The sequence below is a fragment of the Juglans regia genome, chromosome 10 (genome assembly GCF_001411555.2).
Source record: "Juglans regia cultivar Chandler chromosome 10, Walnut 2.0, whole genome shotgun sequence".
NCBI lineage: Eukaryota > Viridiplantae > Streptophyta > Magnoliopsida > Fagales > Juglandaceae > Juglans > Juglans regia.
Window position 1 is genome coordinate 14,836,479 of NC_049910.1, and position 23,066 is coordinate 14,859,544.

Genomic DNA, 23,066 nt, shown 5'->3' on the forward strand with positions numbered 1-23,066 from the left:
ATTTGCCTACATTATAAAGACAGAACGTACGTCAGAAAGAGAGAAGCGTACGTAAGAATGAAGGAGTAGGATATTACATAGCGTCAATAAAAAATAGGTTTTAAGATTTAAGGTAAAATACTAAAATAGTACTTGTGTTTTGCCTCTAAGACAAATTAGTCTCAAAAGTTGTAATCTTGAACTTTTTCCTTTTTATGCTATCGATTTCATCAAATTAATCTTTCTGCCACTATTTGTTAATCAGATTTTGAAAGCATAAAGTAAATTCTAATAAATACTTGACACGAGTGCATCGTATTTTATAAATAAAAATCACACAAATAATATAAAAATAAAAATAAAAAGTTGTTAATTTTTTTTTAACAAACCTTAAAACAAATATCAATTTAAATGAATAACTATGTTTTTCTTATGAGTTGTATTTTGGTTAAAAGAAAGTCATTTTTTGACACCTACATAGTTTTTAGAAGTTTACATTGAAATCAATCTTAAAAATGATATTCATTTTAACTTGCAAGTTTTTTTTTTTTTTAGATTTGGTGAGTGTTGATTTGGTGCTTTTAACAGTCGAGCAAGAAACTTTTTATTTGCATTGACTATATGTCGGATAGACTGATTACTCTAATTTCATTGTTAATTATTTAATGACGGGTTCTCATAACCCACAGGTAGCATTTAATGCAGTAGGGTCTACACATGTCTATCTCTGTTCAACCTATGGAAAGGGTTTGAATAAAAAACAATTATAGGAAAATTACAATCCGTTTGATCATCCAAAGCGACACTATTTTCTTTCATCTTTCTTTATGTCTTCTTTCAAGGGAACATAAACCCTGAACAAGTGATCTGGCGCTCTATTCAAACATAACTACAAAGCTTAGGTTTAATTTGTAACCATGATATATATACTTGGGGGACTGTTGCACGGAAATGAAATACACGTGAACAGTGTAAAAATTTATGACAACTCTCGATTACAACACTATGTAAGATGGTTTGATTTTGTCATTGACCCACGGCGCTGTTGTGGTTGACGTTGATGTGGTTCAATGACATCCCACAACAGTGTTACGAGTCTCTAATTGAAGACCCTTGGAGCCGCCGTGGGAATGTGGTTTGGTTTTATCAACCCACAACGCTATCATTGTAGGTGGACAAAGTCACATGGTAATGTAACGAGTCTAGGACTCAAACTCGCATCACTGTCGTGGGTTTCACAGATCCAATGACGTGGATCCCTCATTCTCACTTTGTTGTGCATCTCGTTTGGTTTGTTTGATTTGTTCCATGGCTTGATTTATGGATGGTTGGTTTGATCGGTTTGATTGGCCGAACCATCTGATTTATGTTGGATCGTCTAGTTTGATTCAGAGGAGGACATTTTCCTTTAATCTAACCATTATTTATAATAGAGGCATTTTAGTCCGATCTGATTAGTAGCAATGGTACTTTGAGTTAAATCCGAAATCAGTAAAAGGGTCCTTCTCTCTCTCTCTAGAGACTGAGTGAGGTTTTTGTATCTTTACTTGGGCAAGGGTGTAAGTCTCTTTTTGTGAGAGTTTATAGTTTTTGTGAGTGCTGAGTTACGTAAGTAGGGTGATGGAGGAAGAGGAGTTAGCTTGACGATGGGAGAACCTTAAACTGTCCTCAGAGGAAAGCGAAGTTTTTTTGGTTCTCCCTGCTGACATGAAAGATAGTTGTTTAAGTGGGAATTTTTGTGTGGTTGGGGGGGGTGATGGCGGAAAAGGAGATTAACAGTGAAGCCTTTCGGGTAACAATCTCCCAAGTATGGAGGTTGGAGGGGTGGGTGAAATTTAAGGATCTTGGGGAACTTCGTTTTTTCATAGAATTCCAATTTTTGTCCGTTAAGGAGAGAGTCCTTGGAGGGCGTCCGTGGGTTTTTGACAGAAATCTAGTCTCTCTTCAAGAGATTGATGAATCCATACCACTGAATGCAGTGCAATTCCAGTTCGAACCTTTCTGGGTGCAGTTTCATGGTCTACCTCTGGCAGCCATGACAGAAGACATTGGATGAAGCCTTGCCTCATCAATTGGCCATGTATTCGTGTTGAAGCTGATTCGGATGGTATGGCATGGGGAAAGTGCATGAGGGTCAGAGTCGCGGTGGATTTGTATAAACCTTTGCTACGAGGTAAATGGGTGCATTTGGAGGATCAGAAGTATTGGATCTCTTTGAAGTACGAGCGTTTACAGCATTTCTGTTTTCACTGTGGGATCCTATCTCATAAACTAAAGGGATGTCAGGGGCAGAGAAGTGTACCCCTGGGTGGTCATTCAAAACCTGCACAATTTGGCCCTTGGCTAAAGGTACAACTGATGAACTCCAAGTTATTTGAGACCTGTAAGTATGGTGGTGAAAATGGTGCAAACCACTAACAGAGGAGGTAGAAAGATGAGGTTCCTGGGAGTTGTGGTGATGAGACCAAAGATGGTAAATTTCCTGAGACATTGACAACACCTTTTGTGGGAGAATTCCCTGCTAGTGATATGCAGGCTGATATTCCCTTGAGTGATTTTAAAGGTCAAGGAGGGGAAGGGTTCACATTCCTTTTGGGAACAGAGCCATTGAACTCTGGTTTTGTAAGCATCTCTCAACGTGATGCACCTATTTGTGAAAAGGCCCAGGTCAAAGCAGGTTTTTTCGCTTCTAAACTACCATCTGTCAAAGTGGAAGTGTCCAAGCAAAGAGGAACCACGTGGAAACGTAGGGCTAGGGAAGAACATCTTCATGGACCATTGGTGCTGGATACTAAACCAAAGGAAAGGAGGAAAAGGCGAGTGTGTTCTCTTGGGGATGACGCTGAACTTGCTAAAAAAAAAAAGATATGTTAAAGGTATGGATGTTATCAACCTTGACACTGAGTTGGTGGAGGCTGCTGGGTATCTCTACCAACAACAATGATAAGCCTTAGCTGGAACTGTCGGGAGCTTGGAAACCCCTGTACAGTTAGTGAACTTCACTTGTTAGTGAAGACTAAGTGGCCCATTTTTGTTTTCTTAATGGAAACAAAGTGTTGTAGGCCTTAGCTGGAGGTTACTAAGATTAATGAGACCTAAGGTAGACAAGCCTTGGGTATGTTTTGGAGATTTCAATGAAATTTTGCATAATCATGAGAAGTGTGGAGCTGTTGTTAGGCCTTATCATCAGATGGAATCTTTTAGATCTTGTGTGGAGCAATGTGGCTTGAGTGACTTAGGTTATGAGGGCCCAAAATTTACTTGGTGTAATAATAGAGAAGGTGACCAAATCACAAAGGAAAGGATTGATCGAGCTTTTGGCAACATGCAATGCACAAATTTGTTTGAAAATTTTAGAGTTTGTACTTTGGCAGCTCAATCCTCAGACCACAGTCCTCTTGTAATGTCCTTGAGAGGTGGAGTCAGGAGATTGGCACATGAGGAAAGGGCCAGACAGAGAATTTTCAGGTTTGAAGCTAGTTGGAACTTACATGAGGAATGCAACAATATTATCCAAACGACTTGGCAGAACCAGCCACCTCAGCAGGTTTTTCTAAACTTGGTTCATAACAGTCTTGGCAAGTGCACAGTAACTCTTGATCATTAGAACAAGAATTCTCTAAGACATCAAAGGAAGGAGACTCAGGCAAAGCTTAACCAATTGTTCTCTTTGTAGAATTCAAATACTGGTTCAGATACAGTAGCAGTCAAGATGCTTCAGAAGGATATTGACAGATTACTTGAAGATGAGGATGTCAAATGCAAGCAAAGAGCTAAACAATTATGGTTGAAGGATGGAGATAGAAATTCAAAGTTCTTTCATAAGTGTGCCAACCAAAGAAGAAAGACTAATGAGATTAAAAACCTGGTTTGTGAGGATGGTAGGATGATTAATGATGATATTGGGATTTCTGAAGCCTTCATCAATCAGCATTATCAGGCTATTTTCTCTACAATGCACCCTAGCATATTTGATGAATGCCTGCGTAACACACAACCAAAAGTGACCGAGGATATGAATAATAACCTTTCAAGAAGCTTTACTACAGAGGAAGTAAAGGGAGCCCTTTTTCAGATGAATCCATTGGGTTCTCCAGGTCCAGATGGATTCTCAGCTGTGTTCTATCAAACTCACTAGGAGATAGTGGGTTGTGAGGTTACAAAGGCTGTTCTTGAGGTGCTCAACCATGGTGGGGATCTGACCCTCATAAATGATACCTTTATTGTGTTAATTCTTAAGTTAAGAAGCCCCAAAACAGTGATGGATTTTAGACCTATTGCTTTATGCAATGTAATCTACAAAATTGTCTTTAAAGTGCTGTCCAACAAGCTCAAGAAGGTTCTTTCTCAAATTATTTCTCCAACACAGAGTGCTTTTGTCCCTGGGAGAATGATCCTTGATAATGTAATGGTTGCTTTTGAAGCCTTGCATTCCATGACCACTAAAGGAAGAGGACAACAAGGTTATATGGCAATTAAACTGGATATGAGTAAGGCATATGATAGAGTGAAATGAATCTTTTTAAGAAAGGTTATGGAAAAGATGGGATTCAACGAGAGATGGATAATATTGATCATGAATTGTATATCTTCTGTTTCTTATTCCATTTTAGTGAATGGGAAGCCACAAGCGAGTTTTATTCCCTTAAGAGGTATCAGACAGGGGGATCCTCTATCCCCCTATTTGTTTATTCTTGTTGCTGAGGTTCTTAGTGGTCTGTTGAATCATGCTGAATCTATTAAAGACATTCATGGTTTTCCTATTCGTAGAGGCATATTAAGCATTAACCACCTCCTCTTTGCATATGACAATTTACTTTTTTGTAGAGCAAATGCAAGAGAATGGGCAACCATTAATAGAATCCTTCTACTATATGAAGATGCTTCAGGCCAGAAAATTAACAAGTTAAAGACTTCTATCTTTTTCAGTGCCAGTACAAGGAAGGCTACTAAAGATTATATCCTGGGCATTGCAGGGACTCGTGCTTCCTCTTGTTATGAGAGCTATCTGGGTTTACCACCTCTAATAGGTAGATCAAAGTATGCTGCCTTCAAAGGAATTTTGGACAGAATTAGAGGCAAAGTCAGTAAGTGGAAAACAAAGTTTCTCTCCGAGGCAGGCAAATAAATTTTGCTGAAAGCTATGATTCAAGCTCTTCCAACTTATTGCATGGGGGTCTTTAGATTGCCAAAGTCCTTAATAAGTGAAATAAATAGAATCATGCAGCAATTTTGGTAGAGCTATTGGATAATGAAAAGAAGATGCATTGGGTTTCTTGGGGACAGATGGGAAAAGCTAAAGGGGCAGGTGGTTTGGGCTTTAGAGACTTCGAGAGCTTTAACTTAGCATTGTTGGCTAAACAAGGCTAGAGGCTTATTCAATTCCTTGATTCATTGGCTGCTCAGGTTCTAAAACTGAAATATCATCCTTTTACATATTTTTTTCAAGTTAAATTGAGCTCTTGACCTTCCTTTATTTGGAGAAGTCTATATGCAGCCAGAGGAGGCTTGCTTGAGAAAGGATCATTATGGAGAGTAGGAAATGGTCAGGATATCAAAATATGGAACTGCAGGTGGTTGCCTCGTCTTTCAAGTTTTAAAATCCAATCTCCTATACAGATACTGCATGAAGAAGCCCCAGTTGCTGATTTGATTAATGGGGAGACCAAGCAATGGGATCGAGGTTTGGTGATCTCTATCCTGGGAACTGAAGTGGCCGACATAATTTTTAAAATCCCCATTAGTGCATTAGGTGCTAGTGACAAAATGATCTAGCTTGGAACAAAGGATGGAATGTTCATAGTGAAAAGTGCTTACCATAAGCAAAAGGAGTTGTTGGATACGGAAAAGGGCCAAACTTCTCAGGTAGTACAGAAAACTAAAGATTGGACATGTTGCTGGAATTATAAGATCCCAAATGCCACTAAAGTCTTCTTGTGGAGAGCATGTCTTGAGTCATTACCAACAAAATTGAATTTGTTCAAGAAAAAGATTGTAGATTCTCCTTTGTGCCCTATCTGCTGTAGGGAAGAGGAAACAACTACTCATGCTTTGTGGAGCTGCACTTCTGCCATGGATGTTTGGAGTCAGGGGCCAATCTCAAAAGAGTTCTTGTAGACTAACTAACTTTAAGGATTTAGTTGAGCACCTGCATTGCATTTCAAATCAGATTTTGATGGAGGAGTTCTCTGTCATTGCTCGAGGCATTTGGATAAGAAGGAATAAACTCGTTTTTGAAGACTCATTCTTTCACCCCACTAAGGTAGCTAAGGAGGCTCTAAAATCCTTGGAGGAATTCAAGTCAGTATAGCTTATATCTAGAAATAGTGGTCTAGGGCATCAAGCAGATTCTCATATTTGGATCCATCCACCTGAAGGGTACATAAAAATCAATTGGGATGCAGCTCTAAGTTCAACAAAAGACAGAATTGGGATTGGTTTGGTGGCTCGTGATCATGAGGGCTCCATTATGGCTTCTAAGAAACTGTCAACATCTGGGTTTATGGACCTTCTGTTAGCTAAACCACAAGGAGGTTATCAAGCTGCTAGGTGGGCTAGAGAGTTGGGACTAAACTCTGTGATCTTAGAAGGTGATTCTAAACAAATTGTCAGTGGACTCAATCAACATAGTAAGCGTTGGGATAGTGTGGGTATGATATTGTATGACACTAAAGTCTTATTATAAGAAGTAGATCAGTGGAAAGTAAGTTTTGTAAAGAGAAGTGGCAATTGTCTTGCTTATTGTCTAGCTAAGAGTTCTCTTGAGCTGGCTAAGGATGTGATTGAGATGGTTGAAAGACCATATGTGTAATCGTGTTTCCTCCTACCTTTTTTTATAAAGTTATGGAATGTTTTCTTCAAAAAAAAAAAAAAAAAAATCCGAAATCAGTGGTAGGGTCATTTTGGTCTGATGTGTACCAGAAGCAATTTAGTCCAACCAAAAAGTCTATATGTTCAGTTTCATTTTTCAACCTCTTTTAATGCTCTCTCAATTATTCAGAACTCCCAAGGGCCCCCTACTTCATCACATAGGCCCATATTGAGCTGTACTGATGGGCCCTGCCTCTTTCCTCAATTATCTCCTCAATTTTCGGTCGCTCTTATTTGTTTTGCAAGGAAAAATAAATAAATAAATAAATATTTGTGAAAATCCACAACTACCATTGACAAGAGGGTCATTTCATAAAGTCCCTAAAGTTTGCACCTTTATCTCTAGCCACTCACTCTGTCTTGCTCAAGCATTCCGGCCACGAGTTCAGATTCTCAAGCGTAGCCTCTATGCACCGTCCTGCTCTCTACTGCTAATTCCGCAATTTCTCCTTTCCTTTCCTTTCCTTCCCTTCCCTTCCCTTCAGGCTAATCATTTATGGACCATCTCAAAAATCACTCTTGCCACCACCATCTCTTCTCTTGATTATATTTATATTTATTTTGCTTTTCAATAGGAGGAGTTTGTCGGGATTAGAAAATTATTCTATCAATCATTTTAATCTGTCATTTTCATGTCATCCTCTAATATGATATTAAATAAATGAAAATTATTTATTATCTTTTATTTATCTTTCAATCAACTAATATTGCAGAAAATATGAGCTAATGATAATTAAAATTTTTATTGTTGAGATCCTTATCTATTCTGTCATGAGCGGTTTTACTCCCACCGCTAGGAGCTCCTGCTGGAGCTCTTGTTAGTATTTTTGAAATATGTTTTTTTTTTGTATTTTTTTATATATATTTTTATAATATATTTAAATATATTTTAAAAAATAAAAAAATAAAAAATATTTATTTAATTATTAAGTAAAAAAAATATTAATAAAAAAATAAAAAACTTACAGCAATAAAAATTAACGATAAAAACTAACGATAAGAGTGTATTTATTTTCTGTCATTTATGTGGACCTTCCTTGCAAATGATAATAAGTGCAAAAGAGGCCTTGGATGTGCCTTTTGCAAAGGGACCAGTTGAGCTGGGCTATCTTCATCCTGAATTATTACTGACAGTTTTCTTATACTTTACGTTGACGGAAAGAAAGATCAAAGAAAAAATTATAAATAAAATTATATTTAAAAAAAACAATGCTAATATGTTTCTTTATTTTATTTCTTTATTTTGATAGTTTATATATTTATATTTATTTTAAATTTCTTTTTTAATAATTAAAGAAATGATTATTAATGTATTGATATTCTTTTTATTTTTTAAAAATATTTATAAAAAAATATATAATTTATACTAGATTATACATAAAATAGACACATGCACGCGATAGATACTAACAAATCTTAAAAAAATTGAGATGATAGTAAAAGAGTTTATTTTTTCATATGAATGATAAATATTTTCTATTTTTTTTTAAAAAATTCACTGAAATTACAAATTTTAAAATTATATTAATAATTTCTCTTTGGATAAATGTCTTAAAAAATACTCTTTGAACTTCTTGCAATTCTCTACTAATATTGTAATAAAAAAATTAAACGAACTTGATAAGGACAAAAAAAAGAAGAAAAAAGGATATTTCTCTCAATGATAAACAGTTTAACTAACTCCGATGAAGTACCTACTCGTATTCTCTGGCCCATCTCATTATTATTATAATTATTATATTTATTTCTTCTGACTTTTCCGTAAAGAGCCAACAGTACAGACAGATCCATCAAAATCTCAGACGTTATATTTTATTGAAAATGATTTATACGATATTTATAAAAATATCTTGTAAAAATAATATTATTTTATAAAAATATCTTTATTTATAATAATATTATTTTTTTAATTTTCCAAAAACCATTACAACAAATATTAACTTGTTATTTTTTCCCTATTAGGATCCGTTGATTAAAAAAAAAAGCAATAACACTTTCATTAATAACTAATTAATATTTCTAAATTTTTTATTCTAACGTCTAATTTAAAATTAAAACATCTTGTTATTATTATTACTATTATCAAGTTCACTAGCTTTATGTCAAATTCCAATTTGTTTTTTGGTAAAAGACCGTTATTTTATATAATTAAAAGTTCTACATATTACACTTTTGTCATATTTTCTTATATGATGAGATGATATTGCCTATCAAATTTTAAATATTTATTTTATAAAAAATATATTAGATATGAAATTACTGTTTATACAAAAAATTTAAGTTGATAGAAATAGATAAATTTAATTATTTATATATTTATTCTAATATTATTATATTAGATGATCAAATAGTGATAAAAAGTGTCAAATTTATATAATAAGATAAAAATAAAGATAAAATGTGATATCTAAGATTATTTTTTATATAATGCATGAGTCTGACACTTGTATGCATGTGAAAATTGATAGTAATTTTTGATTTTGGCGTTCAATATCTGAAAATTTAAAGGAGAGTGCATGGAGTTGGCTTGAGGGCTACCTCATGGTAGTAGTCCGATTCGAAGTAATAACCGGTAGGCTCGGCTCTGAATACAATTCATTTCGTCAAAACTGTATGCGCCTGGCCACCACCTTCTTCCATCAACTCTCTCTCTCTGTATATGATTTTTCATTGAAAGCGTGAGTTGGTTTTAGTTTCTCTTCTTCCTGGTTTTCTCTTCCTCTCTCACAAATGGAGATGCCTTTTCTGGGCGGAGAAAGCGGTGGAACTGGGGTTCGTCGGCATAATCGGTCCAATGCTATAGCTTTTGGATCGCCTTATGAAAAGGCTGCGGCGCTGGTTGATCTGGTTGGTTACATTCATTGTTTCGTCTGCAATATTTTCATATAAGACATACTTCCTAAAAATGCTGATCCCTTCAAGTTTTATTTTTGTTCTTCTGGATGAGCTATATGTGTGTCAATGAAGAAGAGTTATATGTGTGTGTGTGTGTGTGTGTGTGTGAGAACTCATCATAAATGTGATTTTGAAATTTTAATTTGTAATAGAAGGTACAAATGGTGGCATATGTGATATGTTTGACATTTACTGCAGATAGATATATATATATATATATTTTTTTTCTTTTACAAATAATGCTAAGTGGTGGCATGTGTAACCTATTTGACATTTACTGCTGAGTGATACTTGTGTAATTTTTATTTCAAGTATGGGGTCTTTGAAGTCAGATCTTTCTACGAAGCCCTTCATCCCCATTCTAACATTTCTTTTTCTTGGAAGAGTATTTGGAGGAATAAGACTCTACAGAGAGTAGTTTTTTTTCGATGGCTGCTCTAGGAAATAATTTTAACGGATAATCTAATTAAGAGCCAGGTATTGGTGGTGGATCGGTATTGTATTTACAAAAGTAGAGGAGAATCTGTTGATCATCTGTTACTGCATTATGAATTAGCTAGTGCTCTGTGGAATTATATGTTGTATCTTTCTGGAGTAGATTGCTTGAAGAGTGGTACTGGACCTCCTTGTGTCTTCGAAAGGGAAATTTGGTAGTCACCCTTGCGAATTTTTGTGGAAATTGACCCTGTCTTGCTTAATGTGGTGTATTTGAAGAGAAACAAATAATTGGAACTTCTAAGATTGTGAGAAACCAGTGGAACTTTTGTTTCAGTACATAGTTTTCAGGATTTTCTTCTTCTTTTTCCTTTTATTGCTTAGGGGTATATCTTCTATGCTCACTGTGTACATGGGTTGGACCTTCTTGAATTTTGGTAAAATCTTACTTACAAAAAAAAAAAAAAAGAAAGAACAAGAAAAAGAACCCATCAACAAACTGACAGTTTGTGAGTTTTTCGTATTACTTCAATAGGAATTTTTATTCTCAATTTTCTTTCAAACAAATAATTAGTTTTTGTTGTTTAAAAATGTGTTGTGCAGGCTGAGGATGGTATTGGTTTACCCGAGCAAATTCTTGAACAATCAAACTTCCAGAATGCTGCAAAATTCTACTTCATGCTTATTCGACTTGATTTCATTTGGTTCCTCAATTATTTTGCATTGATAATCCTAAATTTCATAGAAGTTAGTACACTTTCTCTTCAATTTTGGTTGCTTGGTTAAGGCCTTAAGCAATGCACTTTCATAAACAGAAATTGTTTGTTTATTCTTAACTTGCCAATGTGTGTGCAGAAACCTTTGTGGTGTACCAACTATTCTACATATTCTTGCAACAACAGGGACTACTTTTATCTTGGGGAGCTGCCCTACTTAACTGGGGTGGAGTCTCTTGTATACGAGGTAAGAGTTAGATATTCAGAAAAAGTATATTCTGCCTACTTCTGTATGCATGCATGCATTTGTGCTTATCAAGAAGTGTTATGAATATATTCACTTCAAGTTTGAGTGCTGATGCACTCACACAAGATTTAAGATATCATGAAAGGTTGGGAGTGATGGTAAATTCTTCTGACCAAGTAAAACCTCACCAAGGGATAACCATTTTGAACCACCCTAGAAGAGTAAACCTGGGATGACAACCTCATCCACCATAACCGTGTATTTGATAATCTTGGAGAACTCCTAGTGTGAAGCTGAACCTAGAATGTCTGGGTCTACAGCTCATCTACCCTCTGACCACTTGGCTGCACTATGACGGGTGATGTGATGATAAAATGATTCTAACATTTATCCAACAAAGCCTTTTATGTCAGCATTTGTTCCTTCAAGTTGCTATCTTTATGTGCCAAGTGGGTAGGTTATAAGTCAACTTGATTGGGGTTTATTGTCTTTCGGATGTGTGATTTAGACCTAAAATTATCATCATGATTCAAGTATATTGTATAATTTAAGCAAAGTATGCTAGGCATAATATGAAAATATTAAATAGGTACTCCATGGTGAGTAAAATATTTCAACAATCCATTTTAATTAGCATTTCCAGAAAGAAAAAAAATTAATGATATATGGATTATTTTTGTTTTCCTGGATTGGAATGACATTTTAATATTTACTTAACATACTACTGAAGTAATGCCGAATGCTTCTCAAGAGTGGGCAGTAAGTTATGCAAATTTTAGAATTCGGCTGACAAAGCTATTATTTGGAGAAGCTTCTTCAATATTCACTGCATGATTGGATTCCACCACCGAATTAGTTAAATCGGCCGATCAGACTACTTCTAGCCGGCTCTAGCCAATTCAGGACTCTATTCCTCGTTTTTTGGATTGTGTTTCAAAGGCTATATTCATGAATTGCATTCATAGTGACGCTATTTAGATTCATATTATACTTTTGTTGAAGTTGGCCAATGAAGGCACATATTAAACTCGTTCATACATGTTTTCAAATGCTTAAATTGCATTTTTGTATTTTTAAAATATTTTTATAAGAATAAAATACCTGATTCAAAATATGTCTTGGATCATTCGATTCAATAAATCCGATTCCTGTTTCTTTAAGTTAGTCTTATTGGAAGAAGCCCTCAGTTTGTCTACTTTGCTCAGAACTCTTAAGTATGACCATGATGGAGGATTGGGTGTTGGGGGGGGGGGGTTCTGTGGTTACTTAAACTCACACGATAATAAGTTCTCCGTGGAAATGGGTATTGAATTGTGGTTTAGGTGATCATTTCTTAACTCTATGCTCTCCTGTTAGTGATAATTCAAGGGCGCCCTTATTGTCAAGTTTTATTTATTTATTGTAGTTGCTATGGTCAGAAATTTAATGATGCTAAGGTGGTACCCAAGTCTTGTGGGGATGCCTCAAAGTGCAGAGCTGTTTGCTTTTAGGGATTTTTAGATAGTTAGTCATTTCCAAGTTGCATAAGTTTCTGTTTTTATGCAGGGCATAGCTCTCATCATACTTGTGGCACATACTTTCTTTCCAATCTCATATGAAGGGCATCACCTTTATTGGAAAGATCCTCTAAATCGATTGAAGGTACTTCCCTCCAGATTCTTTCTTAAAGTTATTTTTTGACTAGCCAAAAAACAAAGTTATTTTCTGATTTTTATCTTATATAATTGCCAAGAAGCTATTCTTTTTTTTGTTAGGTAGCTAGAAACTCCTATCGATAGTTTGTGCTAGGGTTTCAAATTATTGACTCATTTAGCTAAGAAGTTTACCAAAGAAACTAAATCTTTTGATGGGCTTGACCTGTTTTGTTTTGAGGTCATATTCTCAATTATATTATCGCCACTTTTAATTCCATCTACTGTAGCCGATTTTTTTCTGTGCTTGATATTGCGTTCTTGTAATACCTTTAGTTTGAATCTGTAGAATTATAGAGAGATTTATGTTTAAGGATCTGTTAGCAATATTAGGGGCTAATATCTAGGAGATCTACAGCTAACAGATCAGTTTTTCTTATCCCATGATTTTAGGAGATTTGGTAGTCTGTTACCAAATCTGTAGATATAAGTTTCCTGTTTTATAGCTTTCAGTTTTAGGTAGTTTTGATTTCCTTTCTAGATTAACTGTAAATATCCCTAAAATAGATGAGCATTATCATCTATATAAAGAGGGGCCTGTAACCTTATTTTTGGAATAATGGAATCTTACTCTTTCCTTCCACAAACAAGATGGTATCAGAGCAATCTCTGAACCCTAATTCCCTCATATGACCAAATACGGGAAACATGATTCAAGAGCTACCGTTTTCCAAATCACCTCCAATTAGGAAGCCATGGCTTCTAACAATGATAGTAACCTCATGCCCATTACATGACACAAACTGAATGGGAACAACTATCTCCAATGGTCCCATTCCGTAATGATGTTCATATGCGGAAAGGGCAAAGATGATTATCTCACCGGAGATGCTGCCAAACCAAACAAGACGGATGAAAAGTTCAAAGTCTGGAATGCCGAGAATAATATGGTCATGTCATGGCTCATTAATTCCATGACAAATGACATTGGAGAAAACTTTCTTCTCTATGGAACAGCAAAGGAGATTTGGGATGCTGCCAAGGAAATATATTCTAACAATGAGAATACATCGGAATTATTCGAGGTGGAAAGTGTTCTTCATGACTTCCGCCAAGGAGAATTAACAGTGACTCAATACTTCAACACTCTCAATCGGTATTGGCAGCAGCTAGACTTATTTGAGGAGCACAATTGGAGCTGTCCGAATGATGGAATCAGGTATAGACAAATAATTGAACGGAAAAGAATATACAAATTTTTGATTGGATTAAATAAGAACCTTGATGAAGTACGAGGAAGAATTTTAGGATCCAAACCACTACCAAATATCCGAGAAGCTTTTTCAGAAGTTCGGAGAGAGGAAAGTCGAAAGAAGATCATGATGGGATCTCAAGATTCTGTGACAAATCCTGAGAGATCAGCACTTGTGGTGAGAGGGAATCCATCCAACAACAACAGCGATCACAGACCAAAGAAAGGGCGACCATGGTGTGATCATTGTCGACGTCCTGGTCACACCAAGGACAACTGCTGGAAGATTCATGGCAAACCAGCAGATTGGAGGCCTTCCCGGTTTGCCAATGACAAAGAAGGACGAGGCAACCTTGCTTCCATGGATGAACAACCTCCACCCGAACCAACTCCCTTCAGCAAGGAACAGATAGAGATCTTGCAGAAAATGTTCAGCCAATCCTTGCCTGCACCAGCTCCCATTGTAGTTGGTACCGGATCCTTGGCACAAAAAGGTAATTTTTTAAGTGCTCTAAATGCTAACAAGGAGAGGCTCAGTCCATGGATTATAGACTCAGGAGCTTCTGATCATATGACTGGAGATGAGAAGCTATTTTCAACTTACACCCCATGCTATAAAAATTTAACTGTGCGAATAGCTGATGGTTCACTCTCAAAGGTGGCTGGTACAGGCTCGGTTCAAATTTCAGAGAACATCACTCTTGATTCCGTTCTACTTGTACCAAAATTAAATTGCAATTTACTGTCCATTAGTAAACTCACTCGGGATCTCAACTGTGTTACTAAATTTGGCTCAAATCTGTGTGTATTTCAGGTCTTGGACTCGGGGAAGACGATTGGCAGTGCTAAGATGTGTTCGGGGCTCTATCTTCTAGAGGTTAATGATCCTCCTCAAGGAGCAATTCATCAATCAGATTGTTCAGTGTCCAGTAGTCCTGTTTCTTTGTCTGTGAGTCAGTCTAATAATGATAGTGCAATTATGTTATGGCACTATAGGTTAGGTCATCCAAATTTCTTGTATCTTGAGAAGTTGTTTCCTTCATTATTCCATAGTAAAAATCCAAATGAATTTCAATGTGAGATCTGTCAATTCTCTAAACATATTCGCAATTCTTATCCTAACAGATCCTACAAAGCATCTCAACCTTTTTCCATGATTCATAGTGATATATGGGGCCCTTCTAGGATAAAAAATGTTACTGGTTCTCGCTGGTTCATTTCATTTATTGATGATCACAGAAAAATCTGAGGCAAACCAGATCTTCAAAACCTTCAATACCATGATCCAAACACAATTCCAAGCAAAAATTCAAATTCTGAAAACTGACAATGCCAAAGAGTATTTCAATTCCAGCCTTAATGATTATCTCATGAGTCATGGTATTGTTCACCAAAGTTCCTGTGTTAACACTCCTCAGCAAAATGGTATTGCCGAAAGAAAAAACCGGCATCTTCTTGATGTGGCTCGGTCTCTTATGTTCTCTACCCATGTACCAAAATATTTCTGGGGTGAAGCCATCCTTACTGCTGCATACCTCATGAATAGGATGCCATCTCGGATTCTTAACTTCCAGACTCCCTGTCAAATTCTCCTTCAGTCCTTTCCCACTACTCGTCTCATCTCCACCATCCCATTCAAAGTTTTCGGGTGTTCAGCTTTTGTTCATGTCCATCAACAACACCGGGACAAACTTGATCCTAGAGCTCATAAATGTATTTTCCTTGGGTACTCTCCAACTCAAAAAGGATATAAATGCTACTCACCGGTCACTAAACAATTCTATCACTCCATGGATGTCACATTCTTTGAGCAACAACCTTATTTCCCCAAATCTGATATTCAGGGGGAGACTAATTTACCCTAGAATATCAGCTTTGGGATATTGAAGAATCACCTCATGTCTCTCATAATTCTGACCAAACTTGCCCATCACTAAATCATGAATCACTTCCTCCTCAAAATCTCTCCCTTGAGTCTTCTTACTTCCTAGAACCTCCTACTCAAGATCAAGCCAACAATCCACCTCAAAATCTGGACACACCTCAAAATCTGGACACTATTCAATCAACAAAGAGTGATGAATTGATTACCTACTCAAGGAGGAGAAAGAACCAAAAGGAGATGGAACAACAAGCATCTCTTGAGCAAACCCAAGAGTCTGACTCAAGTCCTAGACCAAGTGAAGATCCACCAGGTAACACTAATCCTGAAACTAATGATGACAGTGGCCTTCCTATTGCTGTGAGAAAAGGGGTAAGATCATGCACAAAACATCCGATATACACATTTGTGTCATATGAAGGATTGTCACCGAAGTTCAAAGCTTTTGTTGCCAACCTCGACAACATCCAAGTTCCTAATAATATACAAGAAGCTCTCGGCTCACCAGAATGGAAATCAGCAGTGTATGAAGAAATTCATGCACTAGAGAAAAATGGAACTTGGGAAATCTCTGACTTACCAACCGGGAAACGCCCAGTAGGCTGCAAATGGATCTTCACAGTAAAATATAATGAAGATGGGAGTGTTAATCGGTTCAAGGCACGGCTGGTTGCAAAGGGATTCACCCAATCATATGGAATCGATTATGAGGAGACATTTGCTCCTGTAGCCAAGTTAAACACAGTTCGGGTTTTATTATCTTTGGCTGCAAACCTTGACTGGCCTCTCCACCAACTAGATGTCAAGAATGCCTTTCTAAATGGGGACCTAACTGAAGAAGTGTACATGGAAATTCCCCCCGGATTTGAGACACAAACTACATGCAACAAGGTTTGTAAACTTAGGAGATCTCTATATGGGCTCAAGCAATCTCCAAGAGCTTGGTTTGAAAGATTCACAAAGGTAGTGAAGAAGCATGGCTACTCTCAATGTCAGATGGACCATACACTATTTGTTAAACACTCTTCTGCAGGAAAACTTGCTGTCCTCATAGTGTATGTGGATGACATAATCCTAACAGGAGACTATGAAGAGGAAATCTGCACCATCAAAAGTTTACTAGCTGCAGAATTTGAAATCAAGGACCTTGGGAATCTTAAATATTTCCTAGGTATGGAGATTGCAAGGTCAAGAAAGGGAATCTCTGTCTCACAGAGAAAATATGTCCTAGATCTCTTAAAAGAGACTGGAATGCTCGGGTGTAAGCCGGTAGATACTCCTATGGATCCAACTATCAAACTAGGAGCTAAGGAAAATTGTGCACCCGTGGACAAAGGAAGATACCAAAGATTAGTAGGTAAACTAATATACCTATCTCACACACGACCAGACATTGGATTTGCTGTTAGCATGGTAAGTCAGTTCATGAACAATCCAAATGAAGAACACATGGAAGCTGTGTATAGAATCCTGAGATACCTGAAACTAACACCAGGTAGAGGATTATTTTTTGAGAAGAACCAAAGAAGAGATATTGAAGTGTTCAGCGATGCAGATTGGGCAGGATCAGTACAAGACCGAAGATCAACTTCAGGATATTGCACCTTTGTGTGGGGAAATTTGGTCACTTGGAGAAGTAAGAAGCAGTCAGTGGTGTCAAGAAGCAGTGCAGAAGCTGAATTCCGGGCAATGGCACACGGTATTTGTGAGGGAATTTGGTTAAAAAGGGTGCTAAAGGAATTAAAAATTTCAGATGAAGAACCTATGAAAATGTTCTGTGATAATCAATCAGCAATCAGCATTGCCAAAAATCCAGTTCATCATGATAGAACAAAACATGTGGAAATTGATCGACATTTTATAAAGGAGAAGATAGAGGAAGGAATAATCAAGATGTTGTACGTGCCTACATGTCTTCAGACAGCAGACATTCTTACCAAGGCTCTATCGAGAAAGGTGTTTGATGATCTGAGTTCCAAGCTGGGGTTAATTAATATTTACCGCCCAGCTTGAGGGGGAGTGTAGAATTATAGAGAGATTTATGTTTAAGGATCTGTTAGCAATATTAGGGGCTAATATCTAGGAGATCTACAGCTAACAGATCAGTTTTTCTTATCCCATGATTTTAGGAGATTTGGTAGTCTGTTACCAAATCTGTAGATATAAGTTTCCTGTTTTATAGCTTTCAGTTTTAGGTAGTTCTGATTTCCTTTCTAGATTAGCTGTAAATATCCCTAAAATAGATGAGCATTATCATCTATATAAAGAGGGGCCTGTAACCTTATTTTTGGAATAATGGAATCTTACTCTTTCCTTCCACAAACAAGAGAATCAAAATAGTCTGAGCTTTTGGTGCATTTTTTGGCTAATTAAACATATTAGTATTATCTTGAATAAACTAACCTCATCCATACTTGCATTGTCATTTGTCCATCTTCATATATATATATATATGTATATATTTTTTTTTTTATAAGTAAAAATTTTATTCATCAAAATAGTAATAGGTGAAGCCTATGTACACAGGAAGTATACAAAAGAAACACCTAGTTACATTCTAAAACTAAAAAAGCAATGACAAAAACTCATTGACAGCCCCTCCATTGAGTACAATAGCAGAAAACCAACTAAGTAAAGAACTTATAAAAAATTTCCAGAGTTCATCTACATTGCGTTTCCTATTATTAAAACACCTCTCATTTCTTTCCAACCAAATGCACTGCATAATACACAAAGGAATCATCTTCCATGCAGCTGCCACTTGGGAGCAAGTATGAAGACTGGTCCAACTTGCTAGTAAATAGACCACTGCTTTTGGCATAACCCAGATCGGTCCAGCTCTTCTAAACACGCCATCCCACCACACTTTAGCCACATCACAGTGTATAAATAAATGATTCACTGATTCCGTGTCTTTTCTACACATAAAGCACCAATCCAAAACAATCATTCCATGCTTTCTCGAGTTATCTATTGTTTGAATATTCCCTATTGCAGCTGTCCATATAAAGAAAGCCACCTTTGATGGAACATGAGCCTTCCATATACTCTTCCAAGGAAAACAAATGTGTTGCTGATTGATCAACAACTTATAAAATGATCTAACTGTAAACTTGTTAGAAGCTGTATGTCTCCAACACAATTGATCCTTGCCATGTCTTCTAGTATCCACTGTGTACAACAATCTGAAAAAACCAGTAACCTCCTCAATTTCCCAATTCTGAACGGGTCTGGAAAAACTAACATCCCAAAGCACCTCTCCATTAGAATAGCTCATCATCTCTGAAATTGAAGCCTGCTGATTAACAGCCAATCTGAAAACAACCGGGTAGGCTCTAAACAATTCAATTTCTCTGCACCAAACATCAAAGCAGAATCTAACTTTTGAATCATCACCAACCACAAAGTTGACTTGTTTCAAGAAATAATCCCATCCTTTCCTAATAAACTTCCATAAAATCACTTCATAAGGACCCCTACACTCCTTGGTGGACCAATCCCCCCAATCACTTCCATATTTTTGAGCGATCACCCCCCTCCACAATGCTTCCTCTTCCCTGTGATATCTTCATAATCACTTCCCCAACAATGCCTTATTAAAACTACAAAAGCTCTGAACCCCCAATCCTCCATCAACAATTGGGCAACAAACTTTTTTCCAGCTCACTAAGGGAGTCTTAGACTCCTCTCCCAAACCACCCCACAAAAAAGTTCTATACAACTTTTCAATATGGTCAACCACTCCCACTGGTAAAGGGAATAGAGAAAGGAAATAAGTTGGGATATTAGAAAGGGTACTCTTTATCAGGGGGATTCTACGCCCTTTAGATAAATAAACTCTTTTCCATGCCGCCAACCTCTTCTCTATCTTCTCAACCACCCCATCCCAAATATGCTTAGCCTTGAATGACGCCCCCAATGGTAGTCCCAAATATTTCATGGGCAGATTAGCAACTTTACACCCCACTAATTCTGCCAAGTTATGAATATTATGCACAATTCCCACCGAGACTAGCTCCGATTTACTTAAGTTCACTTTTAGTCTGGAGATGGCTTGAAAACATAACAGGACAGCCCTCAACGCTTGAATCTGTTCCCCAACAGCATCACAAAAAATAAGAGTATCATTAGCGAAAAGCAAGTGTGATATGGAAATGAAGCATTAGAATTAGATCCCATCGAAAAACCTGAAATAAAACCTCCTCCTACCACTGCTTCCACCATACAGCTCAAAGCCTCCATAATAAGAACAAGTAAAAAAGGAGATAATGGATCCCCCTGCCTCAAGCCTCTTGAACTCTGAAAATAACCACAACGCTGCCCATTAACTAAAACAGAAAACCGAACATTTGAGATACAATGTCTTATCCAGCCACACCACTTATCACCAAAACCGCATCTTCTAAGCATGTATAAAAGAAAATTCCAGTTTACATGATTTTACGCCTTTTCCATGTCCAGCTCACAAAGAAACCCCGGAACACCTTCTTGCATACGACTATCTAAACACTCATTTGCAATCAGCACAGGATCTAAAATTTGTTGACCTCTAACAAAAGTATTTTGAGATTTAGAAATAATCTTTTCCATCACTTTGTTCATTCGATTTGCCAACACCTTCAAAATAATCTTATAAACACCACTCACCAAACTAATAGGATGGAAATCCTTCAACTCCGAAGCACCCACTCTCTTTGGGATTAAGGTAAAAAAGTGGCATTCAACGACTTCTCAAACTTTTGAAACTCATAAAATTCATGAAGTACCTTCATCACCTCCTCCTGCACAATCTTTCGACAATCTTGGAAAAATGCCATAGAAAACCCATCCGGACTAGGAGCTTTGTCTCTCCTCATCCCACTAACCACCCCATACACCTAAAGCTCTTCAAAAGGCCTCTCTAGCCAGTTTGCTGAAAAAGCATCCACAACTTCGAAGTTCAAGCCATCAATTTTAGGTCTCCAAGCTTCCGTCTCACTTAGGAGAGAACTATAAAACTGCAAAACATGCTCTTGAATCTCATCAGGTGTGAATAGCAAGTCGTTCTCAGTTCTTAACAATTCAATGATATTGTTACACCTGTGAGAATTAGCCATTTTATGGAAAAAGCTAGTACACTTATCCCCCTCTTTAAGCCACAGAACTCTTGATTTTTGCCTCCATGATATTTCTTCCCTCAAAAGAACCCTCTCGATTTCTGCCATCACTTCCTTTTTCCTAGACGAAGTCACCTCACTTTCCCCTTCAGCCTCCAAGGATTGAAGCTCATCCCAAAAGGATTTTTTCTGCTGCTCTACATTCCCAAAAACTTCCTTATTCCATTTCTTCAAATCAGCTTTCAAAGTTTTAAGTTTACTTGCCAAAACAAAACTAGGGGTCCCCTCAAAATCATAAGAAAGCCACCAGCTTCTTACCTTATCAATGCAACCCTCCACTTCAAGCCACATATTCTCGAACTTAAAATACTGTTTACCTTCATGAATACCCCCACAATCAAGTACAATGGGAAAGACATAGGTTGGACTTGGTCCAACGGTTAGCATGCTTCCTTATCCCCTTAGGGCCACTGGAGGTTTTACCTGGTCGTTAACTTCAGGGCCCCATGGGATTAGTTGAGGTATGCTCAAGCTGGCCCGGACACCCACGGTTATTAAAAAAAAAAAAAGTACAATGGGAAAGTGGTCAGAACATACCCTTGACAATCTTTTTTGGCATAACATCGGATAGTGAGCCTCCCATGAAGAGGAGACTAAGAATCTGCCCAGTCTTGAACTACCTCTAGAATTAGACCACGTATATTCACCACCAATCAGTGGCAAATCCAACAGTTCCAAGTCAAAAATAAGCTGAGAAAAATCCTCCATAGCTGTAGTCATAGAAGATAAACCCTCTCTTTCACTTGGAAAATGAATTATATTAAAATCTCCATAAATACACCAAGGGAGATCCCACACAATAAAATCCTGACACTTCATCCAATAGCAAGTATCTATCCTGATCCCTATTGGGTCCATATACACTTGCCAATGCCCATGTCCACCCATCTTCCAAATTTCTTAAAACACAGGCCATCGAGAAAACACCAATACAATCTTCTACCATCTCGACAACTCTACTATCCCACATTACTAAAACTCCACCAGAAGCACCTGAAGAAGCTAAATATGTCCAACCTACAAATGAAACTCTCCACAAACTACAAATTATACTCTTGTCAACAAAATTTAGTTTGGTTTCTTGGAGGCAAACGACATCAATCTTCCAACTATGAATGAGAGATCTAATGCGAAGACTTTTATTGACGTCATTGATCCCCCTTACATTCCAAGACAGTATTTTAGGCTTTATCAACAGAAGTAAAATCCCTCCCTTTTAATGTCCATCCCCAAAGTTCCCTCCTTATTGTCATAATTGATAGAGCATTGCAATCGTTTCAACTCTTTCTCCTTTCTAACAGCTGACTTAATGGCCGTGGAACGACTGGCTTCAATGGCTACTAGGAGAGCCATGAATTGTTCTTCATAACCATCACAAGATGGTCCCACCCAATCTTGAATCTCCTCCACTTTTTTTAACACCTAGTCTGAAATTTCTTTAGATGCAATTTGAAGGGAAAGCATCTGTAAAGGTGACAGACTATCCATCTTCTCCTCATCACTATCTACAGAAACTACATCCATCTGCAGGTCAGAGTCTACCCTCTCTTTCTCTTCCATGTCAAACAACTCATTCTCAGATTCTACATGAAGATCTGCATCCACCTCCCACTGTCTACTTCCCTCAAAATTCAAAAAATGCTTCAACAACCTAGTACCCTCATCCCCTTCCCGATGGGCAGTGTAATACCCCTTGCTCCCAATCTTCAGACATTCCTCCAGCGCTCTTGAAACCCATCGGGTAGTGTCTAACCCCAACCTCAATTTTTTCACAACTTTCCAACCTTTTTCAGTAATAAGCACATCATGCCCATCTCTTCTCATCTCAAACACCTTTGATTCAATAGCTAGACATCTCGCGGGAGGCATTTTCCTTCCAGAGATAATCCAGAAAACCCACCGTCAAGTGCCCACAACCACCATTGGTGATGTGAGTTTACGAAACGGGTTGAAGTGTACGGAGAGAAAAAAAAAAAGGTTCTTCCTCTATATTTAATCTATTA

At 37.2% G+C, this 23,066-nt stretch overlaps 2 protein-coding genes across 2 annotated transcripts in view; both read left to right on the forward strand.

The window, feature by feature from the left end:
• The first annotated feature begins 2,031 nt into the window (after positions 1 to 2,031).
• LOC118349646 lies at positions 2,032 to 4,117 on the forward strand. Its single transcript, XM_035695151.1, has 4 exons — positions 2,032 to 2,328; positions 2,515 to 2,656; positions 3,354 to 3,526; positions 3,656 to 4,117. Exons 1-4 carry the CDS (start codon positions 2,032 to 2,034, stop codon positions 4,115 to 4,117), a joined length of 1,074 nt encoding a protein of 357 aa, XP_035551044.1.
• Positions 4,118 to 9,361: 5,244 nt separating this feature from the next.
• LOC109004223 (two pore calcium channel protein 1B-like) overlaps positions 9,362 to 23,066 on the forward strand; it is a 61,132-nt gene continuing 47,427 nt past the window's right edge. Inside the window, exons 1-4 of the mRNA XM_018982709.2 lie at positions 9,362 to 9,696; positions 10,783 to 10,926; positions 11,035 to 11,142; positions 12,688 to 12,783. Coding sequence (XP_018838254.2) covers positions 9,580 to 9,696; positions 10,783 to 10,926; positions 11,035 to 11,142; positions 12,688 to 12,783 — 465 coding nt within the window. The 5' untranslated portion in view covers positions 9,362 to 9,579. The remainder of the gene's footprint in view (positions 9,697 to 10,782; positions 10,927 to 11,034; positions 11,143 to 12,687; positions 12,784 to 23,066) is intronic.